Source organism: Pristiophorus japonicus, chromosome 2 (assembly GCF_044704955.1).
Source record: "Pristiophorus japonicus isolate sPriJap1 chromosome 2, sPriJap1.hap1, whole genome shotgun sequence".
Taxonomy (NCBI): domain Eukaryota; kingdom Metazoa; phylum Chordata; class Chondrichthyes; family Pristiophoridae; genus Pristiophorus; species Pristiophorus japonicus.
Window position 1 is genome coordinate 18,049,443 of NC_091978.1, and position 18,000 is coordinate 18,067,442.

The 18,000-nt window shown below is 45.0% G+C and overlaps 1 protein-coding gene across 5 annotated transcripts in view; it reads left to right on the forward strand.

The window, feature by feature from the left end:
• The window catches only part of LOC139236107 (putative pre-mRNA-splicing factor ATP-dependent RNA helicase DHX32), a 207,028-nt gene that overhangs the window by 79,993 nt on the left and 109,035 nt on the right, over nt 1–18,000 (forward strand). For all 5 annotated transcript variants that reach the window (XM_070866799.1, XM_070866802.1, XM_070866798.1 and 2 more), the window contains exon 3: nt 2,492–2,685. In XM_070866799.1, the coding sequence (XP_070722900.1) occupies nt 2,492–2,685 (194 nt within the window). The remainder of the gene's footprint in view (nt 1–2,491; nt 2,686–18,000) is intronic.

Below are 18,000 nucleotides of genomic sequence, written 5' to 3' on the forward strand. Positions count from 1 at the left end.
TAATATATTAGCATGGATAGAGGATTGGGTAACGAATAGAAAACAGAGTAGGGATAAATGGTTCATTCTCTGGTTGGCAATCAGTAACCAGTGGGGTGCTGCAGGGATCAGTGCTGGGACCCCAACTATTTACAATCTATATTAACGACTTGGAGGAAGGGACTGAGTGTAATGTAGCCACGTTTGCTGAACAATACAAAGATGGGAGGAAAAGCAATGTGTGAGGAGAATACAAAAAATCTGCAAAAGAACATAGACAGGCTAAGTGAGTGGGCAAAAATTTGGCAGATGGTGTATAATGTTGGAAAGTGTGAGATCATGCACTATGGCAGGAAAAATCAAAGAGCAAGTTATTATTTAAATGGAGAAAGATTGCAAAGTGCTGCAGTACAGTGGGACCTGGGGGTACTTGTGCATGAAGCACAAAAGGTTAGCATCAGGAAGGCCAATGGAATCTTGACCTTTATTGCAAAGGAGATCGAGTATAAAAGCAGGGAAGTCTTGCTACAGTTGTACAAGGTATTGGTGAGGCCACACCTGGAATTCTGCATGCAATTTTGGTTTCCATATTTGCGAAAGGATATACTTGCTTTAGAGGCAGTTCAGAGAAGGTTCACAAGGTTGATTCCAGAGATGAGGGGGTTGACTTATGAGGAAAGGTTGAGTAGGTTGGGCCTCTACTCATTGGAGTTCAGAAGAATAAGAGGTGATCTTATCGAAACGTATAAGATTATGAGGGGGCTTGACAAGGTGGATGCAGAGAGGATGTTTCCACTGATAGGGGGAGACCAGAACTCGAGGGCATGATCTTCGAATAAGGGGCTGCCCATTTAAAACTGAGATGAGAAAAAATTTCTTCTGAGGGTTGTGGATCTTGGAATTCGCTGCCTCAGAGAGCTGTGGAATCTGGGATATTGAATAAATTTAAGACAAAATAGACAGTTTCTTAAACGATAAGGGAATAAGGGGTTATGGGGAGCGGGCAGGGAAGTGGACCTGAGTCCATGATCAGATCAGCCATGATCGTATTAAATGGTGGAGCAGGCTTGAGGGACCGTATGGCCTACTCTTCCTATTTCTTATGTTCATGTTCGTCACTTTTCCACATGTACAAGTCTTTGTAGACTGCATTCACTCTGAATACTGAAGCAAAGAATTCTTTCATAAAATCTGCCGTTAGCACTACAGCAATTCTTACCAAGCACATTTTTGAGTGCCCCACCCCTTCCTAATGATTCTGTTCTTGATGTCTTCCCAATGTAAAGACTTTTGCTGACTCAATGTCTTCTTTCTGTCTATGCAGCTTGTAAGGGTCCTAATATAAAAATAGAATTTAGCCTGTCTCCAATTATTTTGCACTGGATTTAGGAATAGAGTGTAAAGCTAATAAGTTCTGCTATAGTGTGGGTTCCCTCATTCAGGCATCCTGAATATGGGAAATGGTGAAGTGAGAAATAATTTGATTCACCTCACCCAGCACTACCATCTCTTGACTTTATAGTCACAAAAGAAGATTAATTTTGGCCCGGAATTTGCGGTGGGTAATAACACCCCTTTGAAACTGACCACAACTTCAGGATGTAACGCGTGCGTATTCTAACGCGGAAATCCAGAAACTGCGGTTAGTCGGTCACTGCTCCGAAACTGACTGCACTGTGACCCCCCCTAATTGTTACATAATCAAGTAAGAGTTTCCAGAAGAAGTACTGGGGTGGAAATTCGGTCGCGCCTCTGTGCGGCGTTAATCCAGGCGTACTGGTAAATCTTGCACCAGCAAATGGTTTGCATCTGCCGCCGCAAAATTAATCAGCGGGGCCCTGAGTGTGGAACGGAGGTGTTGTACACCTCTCTTCTCTCTCGGGGTGCTAGGCCGGCTGAGCAAATGAAAATCCCGAGCTAAACTACTGGCCTCGGAGTTCACTGAGAGGCCTCCGGGCGGGGGGCGGGGGGAGGGGGGTAGAGGCGGTGGCGGGGGATGGGAGCGGGGACCTGGGGGGGAAAAAAAAACCACCAGAAACATTCCCAATAAATAACTCGCCACCACAAAAATCGCAAAAAATAACAATCACGCTTACCTCAGGTCGGCATTACTTAACTCACTGCGTCTGCTACAGCTTGGAACGCCAACTTCCTCGGGCATTCCAAGCAGGGTGCTACGGGTCGGGTGTGATCCAAATATCGAGCCGGTGTCGCAACCAGGGATGTTGCACACCGGCACGCCACTTCCGGGTGGTAATGCTCCGCGCCCCACTGAAACTGGCACCGAATGTCCCGTGGGGCACTGGAAACTGGCCGCCCGCCCAGAAGTGCTTATTGCCGCCCCTCCCTGGCGCTAACGAGGGCGGCAGAAGACTGAAAATCCAGCCCATTAACTTTACTGCAAGTTGCCTGAAGGTGGATTACTGGGACAGAGCAAGCAGTAAAAGGTGTTTGTACGAATTACAAAATTAAAAGTTAATATCTGGCTTCTATTGTTTTTCCCCCCCATTAGATTTCCCAGTGGTGTGCTGAGTATGCTCTCTCGGTTCAGTATCGACACGGCATGGTGGTCTGCACGCAGCCCCACAGCTTGTCTGCCATGTGCCTGGCACAGTGTGTCGCAGATGAACTGGACTTGAATGTGGGCCATGAGATTGGGTACCGTGTTCCTTATGAAGACTGCTGCACAACAGAAACTATTCTCAGGTCAGTTTAGCATGCACCTTATAAATGAGTAGTTGCGAAAATTCACTTAAAAGCTGTTACCGAAGGTGACGTTTGCTGTAAATACTTGTTCCTATTGCCACAAAGCTGGAAACTTCAAGGCTGAGAAAAGGCGGAGCAAAACTGCTGACTAGAATATAGAAATTTACAGCACAGAAGGAGGCCATTCGGCCCATCATGTTCATGCTGGCAGTGTGTTCCAGACCCCCACCACCCTCTTGGGGAAAACATTTCTCCTCAAATCCCCTTCGACCAATTACTTTAAATTTATGCCCCCTGATTATTGACCCCTCTGTTAAAGGAAATAAGTCCTATCCACTCTATCTAGGCCCCTCATAATTTTATACACCTCAATAAGGTCTCCCCTCAGCCTCCTCTATTCCAAAGAAAACAACCCCAGCTTATCCAATCTTTCTTCATAGCTAAAATTCTCCAGTCCAGACATCATCCTCGTAAATCTCCTCTACCCTCTAGTACAATTACATCTTTCCTGTAATATGGTGACCAGAACTGCACGCAGTATTCTAGCTGTGGCCTAACTAATATTTTATACAGTTCAAGATAACCCACCCTGCTCTTGTATTTTATGCCTCGGCCAATAAAGGCAAGTATCCCGAATGCCTTCTTAAACACCTTATCCACCTTCAGGGGTCTGTGGACATGCACTCCAAGGTCCCTCTGTTCCTCTACACTTCTCAGTGTCCTACTATTTATTGTGTATTCCCTTGTCTTGTTAGCCCTCCCCCAATGCATTACCTCACACTTCTCCGGATTAAATTCCATTTGCCACTTTTCTGCCCACCTGATCAGTTCATTGTTATCTTCCTGCAGTCTACAGCTTTCTTCTTCATATAGATAATATCGTCGTGAAATACCGCAAAGTACTTCACACAGTGGATTACTTTTGGAGTGCAATGTCTGTTAATCTTGTGTAAAGTCACGACCTCGCGTTGTGCTAACCAATACAGAACAGGAAGAAAGATCTTGGATTTATGAAGTGCCTTTCATGTCCTCCTGATGTTCCAAAGCACTTTACAGCAAATGAAGTAATTTTGCAGTGTAGTCACTGTTGTAATATAGAAAATGTGGCAGCCAATTAAGGGCACAGCAAGGTCCCACAAACAGCAATATGATGATGACTAGATAATGTGTTGTTGTTGAGCGATAAATACCCCCATCCTCTGTCGTCGAACTACAGTACGTGGACAACGCTTGCGTCTGCGCACATTAAGCGGCCGAACTCCAAGGCATCGTCAACGTCTTCACCGAGGCATACGAAAGCATGGGCCTTACACTAAACATCTGTAAGACAAAGGTCCTCCACCAACCTGACTCCGCCTCACAGCACTGCCCCTCGGTCATCAAAATCTATGGTGCGGCCTAGGACAACGTGGACCATTTTCCATACCTCAGGAGCCTACTGTCAGCAAGGACAGACATCGACGACAAGGTCCAACACCGCCTCCAGTGCGCCAGCTCAGCCTTCGGCTGCCTGTGGAAGAGTGTGTTTGAAGATCAGGACCTCAAATCTGGCACTAAGCTTATGGTCTACAGGGTTGTAGTGATACCCGCCCTCCTATATGGCTGAGAGACGTGGACCATATATAGTAGACATCTCAAAGCGCTGGAGAAGTACCACCAGCGCTGCCTCCGCAAGATCCTGCAAATCCACTAGGAGGACAGACGCACCAACGTCAGTGTTCTCAGGCCAATATCTCTTGCATCAAAGCACTGACCACACTCGACCAGCTCCGTTGGGCGGGTCACATCGTCTGCATGCCTGACACGAGACTCCCATAGCAAGCGCTGTACTTGGAACTCCTACACGGCAAGCGAGCCCCAGGTGGGCAGAGGAAACATTTCAAGGACACCTTCAAAGCCTCCCTGATAAAGCGCAACATCCCCACCAGCACCTGGGAATCCCTGGCCCAAGACTGCCCTTAGTGGAGGAAGAGCATCCGGGAGGGCGCTGAGCACCTCGAGTCTCGTCGCCGAGAGCATGCAGAAACCAAACGCAGACAGCGGAAGGAGCGTGCGGCAAACCAGACTCCCCACCCACCCTTTCCTTCAACCACTGTCTGTCCCACCTGTGACAGACACTGTAATTCCTGTATTGAACTGTACAGTCACCTGAGAACTCACTTTTGGAGTGGACGCAAGTCTTCCTTGATTTTGAGGAACTGCCTATGATGATAAAATATTGGCCAGGTCACTACCACTCCAGTGCCATAGTTCCATCGTATCTTTTATGTCTACCTGAGAGCAGATGGGGTTTAGCATCTCATCCTCTGAAATATGGCATTTCTGACAATGCAGCACTCCCTCAGTACTGCACTGGAGTGTCAGCCTAGATTGTGTGTTCAAATCTCTGAAGTGGGACTTGAATCTGCTACTTTCTGACATGAAGGTTCCATGTTTGATTCCCAATATGCACTGAGTTAGCTGATCTGAACTGGTGCAGCAGTTGGGATACTATAGAACCATAGAATGCTTACAGAACAGAAAGGGGCCTTTTGGCCCATTGAGCCTGTGCCAGCTCTCTGCAAGAGCACTTCAGCTAGTTCCACTCCTCCCTCCCGCCTTTTCCCCATAGCCCTGAACATTTTTTTTCCTTCAGGTACTTATCCAAATCCCTTTTGAAAGCTGTGATTGAATCTGCCTCCACCACCCTTTCAGGCAGCGCATTCCAGATCCTAACCACTCACTGCGTAAAAAAGTTTTCCTCATGTCGTTGGTTCTTCTGCCAGTCCCCTTAAATCTGTGACCTCTGGTTCTCGACTCTTCTGCCTATTATAATAATGTTGGCCCTGAAATACGCATGCGCTGAAAACTGGCATTTCCGATCTGTCAAGTTTCTGGCTTGACAGATCCTCTGTATCTCGGGAGCGAGGACACTTGCAGGGCAAGATTTCTGATATTTACGAATCTCTTGCCCTGCAAATGTCCTTTAAAATCTTGCGCCTGATAAAGCAGGCGTAAGAGTTTAAAAAAATAGCAAAAACATCATTAAAATTAAAAATTTAAAGAACACATTTAAAACCCTGCACACTCAGATAATTTTATTTTTAACCCTAACCCTAACTTTTTTTAAAAATCGGGAATTTTTTTTTATTTAAAAAAACATGTGTAACATTTTTAATTTCTATTAGTTTATTGTGTGAGGTGTTTTTTAAATGTTTTGTATAGTGTTTGTGCGTTTTAGGGTTTTTCTCATTCATAGTAACTTACGAATCTCCTATTACTATGAATGAGAAAATACTTACCTGTGATTGGGTGTCCAGGCACATGTGACTCCTGTGGACGTCCTGACGTGCATGCGTTGTGCGTCGTTGGGAGAGGAGGCCTGTGACTTGGAAGTCCCAACGTGCGCAGCAACTCCAGGTAAGTGCGCAGTTTATTTCTATTTTTTCAGGATTTACCCGTGGGAAGCCCTCCTCGGAATTTCAGGGCAAATAGCTTTTATTTATATAGTGCCTTTAACATAGTGAAACATCCCAAGGCGCTTCACAACAGTGCTACAGACAAACAGATACATTTGACATGAACCACAGAAAAAGATGATTAAAAGCTTGTTTAAAGAGGTAGGTTTTAACGAACGTCTTAAAGGAGGAAAGAGCGGTAGAGGTTGAGGGAGGGAGTTTGAGCTTAGGACACAGTTTCTCTCTCTCTACTCTGTCCAGACCCCTCATGATTTTGAACACCTCTATCAAATCTCCTCTCAACTTTCTCTGCTCTAAGGAGAACGACCCCAGCTTCTCCAGTCTACCCACGTAACTGAAGTCTCTCACGAGGATATTATAGTGGAATTCAGCATCGCTTGGCTAGAGCTAGGCGTCGTGTGAGTGGGGTGGAGATCAGCCAGGATTGCTGCTCCCGATTGCTATCTCATGATCATCAGTGAAAATCTGCCTCTGTAGATGTCAACAGGACGAGGCTCAGCACTGGTTATGTACCTGGCAAGAGTCAGCACTTTTAGGTACCCGATCAACAAATCTGCCAGGAATTAGTTCTGAGCTTCCATCACCCGGCATGTATTCTCGGAGCCATCTCGACCCCACAGACCTTGCGTGGTTGTTGGTTCTTCTGCCAATTACTTTAAATCTGTGTCCTCTGGTTCTCGACCCTTCTGCCTATAATAATAACTTTTATTTATATAGTGGCTTTAACGTAGTAAAACGTCCCAAGGCACTTCACAGCAGTGTTACAGACAAACAGATAAATTTAACATGAGCTGCAATGAAAAATATTGACTTAACTGACAACATAAACTAAAATATAAGTTGTGAAAGATTTGTATTTATATAATGCCTTCTCACAGAAATGTCTCTCTTTGACGTTGTGTAGCCAAATGTAACGGCCACTTTACGCACAGTAAGATCTCACAACTAGAAATGAAACAAATTGCATTTTGATTTTGGTAGTGTTAATTGAGAGAGTAATGTTGCATAAGACACCATGAGAACTGTCTGCTTTTCTATGATTGGTGGAATTGGATCATGAATGTCTGCCTGAACAGCAGATATAGCTTCATTTTAACATATATAAAGGATGGTTCTTCTACCACTGCAGCATTCCCTCAATACCAGAGAGTTAGCAAACATAACATAAGAAATAGGAGCAGGTATAGACCATTTTGCCCCTTGAGCCTGCTCCGCCATTCAATAAGATCATTGTTAATAAGAGCATGGGTTACATCAAGTTCTGCAGTGCGGCTTGAATCTACGACATTCTGTTTCAGAATGATTGGGTGATACTTAATGGGTGTACTCTAAGATGCACTGCCTCCTGCGTGGCATGGCTCCCAAATGCTTGGCCCATTCAAATATTTGCGCATGTGCAGTATCTGCAATGTAAAAGCCAGTGGGTGGCCTGCGTGGGACTTTTCGGATCACTGTGTGGCTGCGCATGCACCTTAGCGGGAACTCTGGTGCTACCAATGGGGGGGGAAATAAAATCACAAGGTACACATTGCTTAAAGTGTCAGCTGTGGCTCAGTGAGTACACTTGCCTCTGAGTCAGAAGGTTGTGGGCTCAAGGCCCACTCCAGAGACTTGAGCACATAAATCTTGGCTGATACTCCAGTGCGGTGCTGAGGGAGTGCTGCACTGTCGGTGGTGCTGTCTTTCGGATAGAGTCCCTGTCTGCTCTCAGGTGGACATAAAAGATCACACACAACTATTTCGCAGATGAGCAGTGGAGTTATCCCCTGGGGGGCCAATATTTATCCCTCAATCAACATGTTGGATCTCTTAATTTTCAATGAGATGCGAACTCCGATTGTAGATTTAAAGTAATTTTATTCCAGCAGCAGCAACAGAACCTTGGCAGGGTTCCAGCTCTTTGTTCTTCTAAAACACATGGCAAAAAATGGCTGTACTTACCCTGGATCAATTTACAGAAATAAACTCTCCTCCTTTGACCTTATTGGCTCAATTGATCCAACAGTCTGTGTTGTTAGCCCCTAATTGGCTCGCTGCCAAAAGTCCTGAAATGTCAAGCTTGAGTTTTTGCTCAATGCAATGTGGTAATTCTCACGTAGGCAGGGGTCTGTGTTTTCTTAACTTTGCAGCCTGTTTGAATTCTCTATCAATCCTCCCTTTGATTCTTTCACAAACTGAATCATAAAACATCAGGTATTACTGGTTGAACATTCTACAAAATAATTTCATACATGTTAATAGAGTTGCCTTCTAAAATTTGTTGATGTGTTTTGCCACATATCCGGACAAGTAGCTTCCACACAAATTTACATCAACCCGAATTCCATCGTGGCCACAATGGAAGTCTGGTTTTAGTAGGTTAATTAACCTCATTCCAATTTAATCCAAATCAATATCATAATTCAACCAGTAAACAACCATCCCTTAAGCATAACATACCCCTGTGCCACGTACAGACGGTCTGCTGGGACCTGCAAGGTGTCTCACCTGCGGGACAGCAGCTACAGCCGCCTGGTTGCAACAACATTTATTCGACAAACAAACAATATAAAAGTAAAATAATTACAATGAATAGAATTAAACCTTCCACCAATGAAGTTCCTATTGAACCTAGCCATTCAGAGGCTCCGCTCCACAAAGTGAATGATGGGGGTTGCTTAAGTTTCTCTACCTCCTTTTTGGATTTGCTCCGCTAAGTGGGTAATTTCTTCGGAGCTATCTGGGATATATGTGCAACACTCAGTTCCGAGTAGGGCGCAAGTGCCTCCCTTTTAGAAACATAGAAACATAGAAAATAGGTGCAGGAGTAGGCCATTCGGCCCTTCGAGCCTGCACCACCATTCAATAAGATCATGGCTGATCATTCCCTCAGTACCCCTTTCCTGCTTTCTCTCTATACCCCTTGATCCCCTTAGCCGTAACTCCCTCTTGAATATATCCAATGAACTGGCATCAACAACTCGGCAGGGAATTCCACAGGTTTACAACTCTCTGAGTGAAGAAGTTTCTTCTCATCTCAGTCCTAAATGGCCTACCCCTTATCCCAAAACTATGTCCCCTGGTTCTGGACTTTCCCAACATCGGGAACATTCTTCCCACATCTAACCTGTCCAGTCCCGTCAGAATTTTATACGTTTCTATGAGATCCCCTCTCATCCTTCTAAACTCCAGTGAATAAAGGCCCAGTTGATCCAGTCTCTCCTCAAATGACAGTCCAGCCATCCCTGGAATTAGTCTGGTGAACCTTCGCTGCACTCCCTCAATAGCAAGAACGTCCTTCCTCAGATTAGGAGACCAAAACTGAACACAATATTCCAGGTAAGGCCTCACGAAGGCCCTGTACAACTGCAGTAAGACCTCCCTGCTCCTATACTCAAATCCCCTAGCTGTGAAGACCAACATACCATTTGCCGCCTTCACCGCCTGTTGTACCTGCATGCCAACCTTCAATGACTGATGAACCATGACACGCAGGTAGGATGTAGTCAAGAGCCAGTCTATTCTGTAGGGCTACTGTGCGGATTGCTACCATTTCTGCATTGATTTTAACTAGGGCCTCTGAGGTATCATTGGCTACCCATTTCACAACGGATGCCATGTTAATGGATTCCCTTGCCAGTTTGGCGGTCCCATACCTGGGGATCAGAATGGCAAAGAACCTCTCTGTTTCTGTGATAGCTCTCTTAGGACGGTGTAGATGTTCCGACAGTGACTTTATATGATACGTATATGGCACAATGTAGGCTAAATAGCAGGATCCCGTCCAATTCTGGGGCAGCCAAGGGTAGGCCTTGTGGCCACACACCCAATAGGTGCCATTATAGGCAATTAATGTTAGCTGTTTCTTTGTCAGCAACACTCCAGGGCCTGTCCAGGCTTTTCCATCTGTTTTATTCAGAATCCCCGTTACGTTAAGAACTCCCACATCGGCCCAGTTTGGACGGTTCCTTGGCTTGATTACATTATAATTCCGGAAGCAGTTACTATACCCCATATTTTGGCCTCCTTTTATGTTTCTAATCAGACAGACCGATTCCCCCGGTCTTCATACTCCCGTTGTATTAGTGATAACAAAAAATGGGGGCTGTTTGGAATTATTGTAGCACGGTTGGTACCCCCCTTCAAAAGTAGTCAGATTGTAACCTGCTGACTTCCATTTATGTGCCCAGTCTTCCGTATCCTGAAACGCATTGCCTGTTTTGTTTTGCTTAATTATCCACTCAGCCATTTCCGAGATATTCAAGGGAATTGACCTCAAGGGTGTGCGCGCACACCCAACAACTATCTAGAAAGACTGGATCAACTGGGCTTGTGTTCACTGGAGCTCAGAAGAATGAGAGGGGATCTCATAGAAACATTTAAAATTCTGACGGGTTTAGACAGGTTAGATGCAGGAAGAATGTTCCCAATGTTGGGGAAGTGCAGAACCAGGGGTCACAGTCTAAGGATAAAGAGTAAGCCATTTAGGACCGAGATGAGGAGAAACTTCTTCACCCAGAGAATGGTGAACCTGTACCACAGAAAGTTGTTGAGGCCAATTCACTAAATATATTCAAAAAGGAGTTAGATTTAGTCCTTACTACTAGGGGGATCAAGGGGTATGGCGAGAAAGCAGGAATGGGATACTGAAGTTTCATGTTCAGCCATGAACTCATTGAATGGCAGAGCAGACTCGAAGGGCTGAATGGCCTACTCCTGCACCTATTTTCTATGTTTCTATGTTACTTTGTTTGGCATAAATGTATGACATATATTAAAAATATTTACATGTAATTCTCTGGGTACTCGACTATTTCCCTTTGGTGCAGAGGGTCGGCTAGTAAGAAGTAGGCAAATGCCTAGAAAACCTGCAGTCAGTATTACAGTAAATTTATACATTTTGGCAAAAAGAAATTGTCCTTATCAGATTTGAGCTTCAGTTACGGGTGCTCGTTTAACATGTGAGGCATGGATCCAGGCTTTCTTTCCTTGGACTTTAACAGCTGCCAATAACACTTGGTAAGGTCCCTCCCACTTGGCACCCAAAGGTTCTTTATGTAACTTTTTCACATACACCCAAACTTCTGGGACGATGTCGTGTCCTCCTTCGGGTGGATTACCCCAAGCTGCTGATACCTGTCGGGGAAACAGAACTAATAGCATTGGTTAGGTTCTGACAGTATGATAACAAAGTGTCACTCATTAAGTGAACATCAGCTTTCCGTAAATCAGTCGTTCCTGGCAGCGACATGGGTCTTCCTGTTATAATTTCAAATGGGCTTCGACCTGTAGTTCTGTTCGGGCTTGCCCTAATGCTACATAGCACTATTGGTAGTGCCTGGGGCCATGATGTTCCTTCTTGGTGATATTTGGCACGCCGTTGTTTCAGAATTCGATTCATTTGCTCTACTTGTCCTGATGATTGTGGGTGATAAGGACAGTGTAAATCCCACGGAATATTCAGTAACCTACAGATTTCTTGGCAGACAGTACCTGTGAAGTGTGTTCCCTGATCTGAGTCAATGCTACTCGGGACTCCCCACCGGGGAATGTAATCCTTACACAAGACCTTTGCAATGTGATTGGCTGTAGCTCTTTTAGTTGGGACAGCTTCTACCCATCCAGAGAATCTGTCGACCATGACAAGAATGTTAGTGTATTCTTGGCATGGAGGGAGAGGTATATAATTGGCCTGCAGATGCTGGAATGGTCCGATGGGTCCAGAATTATTTTTCTGGCAGACCAGACAGCGGTCTGCTACCAGCTGGGCATGTTTTTTAAATCCCCGACCCCACCAGCTTTTCTGGAACCGTGCTGTCATCTGTTATGAAGCCAAGTGTCCCCACGAGTGGATCTGTTGGGCTAAAAAAGGCATAAACACTTGTGGCGCGACTGGCTTGTCGGTAACTCTTTGTCTCCAGACACCATCTTCACATAGCTTAATTCCTGCCTCAATCCATGTCCATTTTTGCTCTCGGGAGCACTCGCCTTGCATTGTTTGAAGGTCTCGTGTCAGAGTCCTGAGTGCTTTCAATCTGTACTTCTGTGTTGGTTCTTCTGGGGGAGCGCCCTGTGAGGCGGCATCTTTAGCTGCGTGGTCAGCTAGGGCATTTCCCTATGCTTCCGTGGTAGTTTCCTTGGTATGGGCCTTACACTTCAGGATGGACACTTCCTGAGGTAATTGTATGGCCTCTAGTAAGTCTCGGACTTTTTTTCCATTTCGGATAGGTGTACCAGCAGCAGTGAGGAATCCTCTTTTCCGCCATAACAGACCAAAGTCGTGAGCGACACCAAAAGCATAACGCGAATCTGTGTAGACATTAGCTGAATGTCCTTCTGCTATTTGACATGCTTCTGACAGGGCCCGTAACTCGGCCTGTTGTGCTGACGTTCTTGAGGGTAAACATCCTTTTGCCACTACCTCATATAAGGTTGTAACTGCCCATTCTGCTTTTCTGGTACCATTGTCAACAAAGGAGGAACCATCTGTAAACAGGATGAGGTCTGGGTTGTGCAGAGGCTCCTCTGCTGCTGAGGCTGCTGCTTCTGTTTCTTTTAAAATCTCCACACATTCATGCTCTTCACATTCTCCCCCCTCTTGCTCCCTCGATTCTGACATCGGGAGCATAGTTGCGGGATTAACCGGGCTGGCCCGGACGATATGGAGATTAGGAGCTTCCAAAACTGCTGTCCAGCGGGCCCATCTAGCTGCCGTCACCTGAGACATTCTATTCATAGACAGCAAAGTATGTACGGTGTGGGGACACTTGACCATCAGCTTTTGGTCGAGGACTAGACCCGCAGTGATCATTACCGCTCGACATGGCCCTTAGGCAACTTCCCTATCCGAGGGCTACCGCATACAGTTTTGCCGAATAATAGCCAATAGGTCTTTGCCGATCCCCATGTTCTTGTGTCAGTATAGCTGTCATATATCCTTCTTTCTCATGGACAAACAGGGTAAATGGCTTACCACTGTCGGGGATTCCCAGAGCCGGTGCCGAGAACACAGCCTTTTTCAAACTCAAGAAGACCTCATGCTGTTCTTTAGTGAGGGTGATGGCTTCTTTAGAGGCATGTTTTACCTTTAAGATACCATTCAGTGGCTGAGCAAGCTGTGTGAAGAAGTCAATCCAATTTCTGTTAAAGTTACACAATCCCAAAAAGGACCTTAGTTCCTGAATAGTGGTGGGTTTTTTAGCAGCCCGAATGGCTGCAGTTCTATCCTGGGTAAGTTCTCTCTTTCCTTGTGAAATCTTTTGTCCCATGTATATAACCTCTTCTTGGGATATTTGTGCTTTGTTGATGCTGGCTTTATGTCCTTTCAGCCAAAGCTAGTCCAACAAAGCTCGTAAATCTTGTTCATGCTGTTCTTCCGTGTTAGAAGCGAGCAGGATATCGTCTACATATTGGATGACTGTGGATGACAGGGAAGGTAATTCTCGCAAATGGCTTTGTAAAGCCATGTGGAATACCATAGGGCTGTTGTGGAAACCCTGCGGTAACCGGGTCCAAGTATACTGTTGTCCTTGGACCGTGAAAGCAAACCACTGTCGAACCTCCAATGCCAGAGGCACCGACCAAAATCCGTTGGCCATATCTATAACAGAGAAATATTTATGTTCCGGTTTGAGGGCATTAAAAAGGGTGGAGGGATCTGCGACCAAAGGAGCTTTTTGATCAATACACTGGTTAGCTTTCCTATAATCGACGGTCAAACGCCAAGTCTCAATAGATTTCTGTACCGGCCACACGGAGCTATTGGAGGAGCTATGTGTTTTAATAAGCACCCCTTGTTTCTCCAATTGCTGAATAGCCGGTAAGATTCCCGCGATGGCAGTTGGACTGATGGGATACTGTTTAGTGCATGGAGGCTTGGTCCCGGTAAATGATGCAGGCTCCATCTGGAGTAGGCCACAATCGTTCTTATCTTTAGCCCATATCGGGTGTTCCTTCAATTCTTCTTTCTTCAAAGTTCTAATTGACCATGTCACCCGACCATCCTCGAAATGCAACGATGAATCTACTTGATTAGAACATCCATTCCCAAAAGGGGTTGATCTACTGGGCCTATCCAGACCGGCGTGGTTAGTTCATGTGGACCCAGCTCTATAAGTACCAGTGTTGTCCTTTTAATTTCCATTTTATGGCTCCCAACTCCATAGGCTGTACGTGCCCTACCATCCAACGGCAAAGAGTCTCCATGTTGTCGGGGTAGGCATGTTAATTCCGCCCCTGTGTCTAAAAGACAGTCCACATCCTTATCGCCCACCCTCACAGTTATATATAGCCCATCTCCCCTCTGTTGTATTAGTGCGTGGAGCGGGCCAGGGCGGGCTCTAATCGTTTTTTGCTATCCCAAGAAACTCCTTCTGTTGTTGTATTGTCAGTCGCTTAAATGCTTCTATGAGGTCATTATCTTGTGACAAGCCTGGTTTGTTGGCTGAATTGTATCCCTGGCTGCGTCCTCTTCCCAGTGACCTTGCTGTTTCACCCTGCTCGTCTTGGCCCAGTGGCCTTCTTTCCCACAATAATGACATTTTCCGGGTAATTTTCCTAATGACTGTTTATCGGAATCCGGGATTTCCATCCCATAGCCTGTACAGCTCGGACTTTAGCTCCCATATCCCCGTCTAATTGGTTACATCGATCCACCAACGCTGCAAAGGTAGTTCCTCTACCTTCCCAGTCTGGTAACACTACCTTAAGCATTTTGGACAGTTCTGGCTTTAGACCTGCCATGAAAGCTGCTTTCAGCGCTCCAAACTCTTGTTCATCCATTCCTCATCCGTATTATTCATACCCGAATGTTCTCGCCACGTGTATCTAAACCGCTCGTCATACTCCAGGACCTCCTCTGTTCCTTTCTGTTGGCAGGCTGCAATTTTTCCCCAGTCTGTCTTAGCTGGACTGAAGGCTGGCAGCCAGTGTTTAATCGCATCCCAGCCTGCGTCTAATTCTTGCTCATCCTGCCCCAAAGCTCCTTTTACCTTGTCGTGCAATTTTCTTCCTTGTGTTTTTGGCACCATTATGGTTAAAATTTGCACTCCGTCCCAGGGATGAAGTTGATATATATTTCTTAAGCCGTCCAATTGGTCCCACGTTTTCACTCCCCCTTTCTTTGGATTGGGCAACTCCTTGGACCATTTATCAATTTTCTCTGGGTCCGCCGGATCATGAACTAAGTATTTTTCATACAGTCTTTTCTTCGTTTTTTTGGTTCCGTCCTCATCCGCAGTCTCTTCTGATTTGACTACAACTCGTTTTTTTTTAACGGGGCAAAGTGCACCCCTAATTCTTCATCCTCCGACCCTGTATCGTCGGAGAACTCAGAATCCGTATCTATTCCTTGGTCGTGTTTTCGGGTTTGCGCTTTTAATTTATCCAAACATGGGTACCCTGGGAATTGACCGATACATATTCCTATTACTGTCTCTTGACCTAATGATTTTTTTCCATTCTTTAATTTCACCTTTAAGATCTTTAACTTCCGCTTCCGACTTTTCAAGTTCAAGTTTTTTCTGTCGCAGCTGTTCACAAACCGCTTGCAGTTGGTCCTTTGTACTGGTCATCTCCCTATCATGTTGGGAACGCGTTATAATTTCACTCCGCTGTCGGATCTGTCCCATAACAGCTAAGGACCATCTAGTTCGCTCTTTATTTTTCATTCGGGTCGTTTTTCCCCAGACCCTTTTGATGTCGTCCAAGGACCATTGTCCTTTGGAGGTACCGTATTTTCGTTCAATTTTAATGCAGGTTTTCGATCAGCCAAATTGTTGCTCTTTGTATTCTTTCAACTGTTCGAGGATTTCGTCTATCGAAACCTCAGGTGGTGCCTGCCTGCCTTTACCAGGTGTAAGAAATTCTTTGCTCTTATCTTCTGCTGCCGTAGTACTAATTTCTTTCCTGGGGTCTCGAGTTGCAGGCTTTCCAGCCGATCAGTGATGAATTAACTTACACATAGCCGAAGTTTAGACGTCTATGGGACCTCGAGCTGATTACCAACCGGAGGGTTCGCAAACCGGAGGCTGTCGGAATCGCGTAGAAGGGGAGGTGAATTTAGACAATTGATAGAGGACTTTTATAAAGAGGAGTCCTTACCTCAGTATGTAGGTCTGATGTCCAAAATTCAGTTTCTTCACTCAGTGATCCTGTTCGTGACGCCAAAATTGTTAGATCTCTTAATTTTCAATGAGATGCGAACTCCGGTTGTAGATTTAAAGTAATTTTATTCCAGCAGCAGCAACAGAACCTTGGCAGGGTTCCAGCTCTTTGTTCTTCTAAAACACATGGCAAAAAATGGCGCTTCTTATCCTGGATCAATTTACAAAAATAAACTTTCCTCCTTTGACCTTATTGGCTCAATTGATCCAACAGTCTGTGTTGTTAGCCCCTAATTGGCTCGCTGCCAAATGTCCTGAAATGTCAAGCGTGAGTTATAGCTCAATGCAATGTGCTAATTCTCACGTGGGCATGGGGTCTGTGTTTTCTCAACTTTGCAGCCTGTTTGAATTCTCTATCACAACATAACAAAAACAGATTATCTGGTTATTATCACATTGCTGTTTGTGGGAGCTTGCTGTGCGCAAGTTGGCTGCCGCGTTTCCCACATTACAACAACGACTACACTCCAAAAGTACTTAATTGGCTGTAAAGCGCTTTGAGACGTCCGGTGGTCATGAAAGACACTATAAATCCAAGTCTTATTTTTTATTTTTATTAACGTCGAGTTAGGACCTTCAACTTTTTCTCAGGTACTACATTATTGTCTTGGGACTGTTACTGCTTTTGGGCATTTGTGATTGTGTGTGTGTTGAGCAACTCATTTGATAGACATTACTTCATTGTTTGGGATTTGGTAGCAAAATACCTTTTCCAATCTATGCGTCTATATACAGTATTCTCAAGTTATTTTGAAAATTCCAGATGTGCGTTACAGTTATGATGCACTCCCTTAAGACTCGGATGACGTTACGAACAGCAAGAGTAAAGCTGAGGCCCTTTATCATTGTCCTCTGTTTCCTAAGATGAGGTAATTGGTGCCTCGAAGGGGTTCAAGTCTCAATACTGCTGAGCCTATGCTGCAAATGGCAGTTAACCTTTGCACTCCGTTGAAATATGGAAATCATTCTTAAATAGTTTGCAAAACAAAGTGTCAGCCTCCCATTTATTGTGTACCTTAGCAATGCTTTTATAAAATATGTTCCATTTTTGCCCCAAATTTGTTCATTGTAAATGTTCCTGTGGATATTTTAACTCAATCTCATAACCTTCAATTGTGAAATCTCCTTCAAATCTTAAAGTATGGTGCGTATTGTGTGTCACAGGACACGCCCTACCTGTGCACTCGGGCACAGTGCTTTGAATCACTTCCAACCGGCAGCTTGCTGTTGGAAGTAAAAGAATAATTTGAGATTGTAATGCTGCGAGATTTTATTTAATTCCCCCTTCCTTTTGATGGCTGAATATTTCTACATCGGTGGAGGGATGGGTTGGAGAGAGAGTCTGACAAATGGTTCAGACAGCTGAGGTTCCCCACTCAGTCAGCGACAGATGTGTTCGCGGATACGTCATTCTGGTTTTTTTTGCTGTCCCTGGCCTGTTTTTAGTTGGATCCCTAAGACCCAGTTAGAAAACAAAACTGGTTAAAAGAAGGAGGAGCATTACAGAGGGAAAAAAAAACATGAACCGGTTTTAACTTTTTCAAAAACCAAGTCACTTCCCTTGCTTCTATTCTTGATTCCTTTGACTTTGATTTTCCTCATAATTTCTCGTCCTACCTTCATGCCTTGAAATCTGATAGGTGCACTTGTGTTACGTTATATGTGACCTATGATCAGTCTAGTCCCAGCTTTACCTCTCTACCAATACCTTTGAT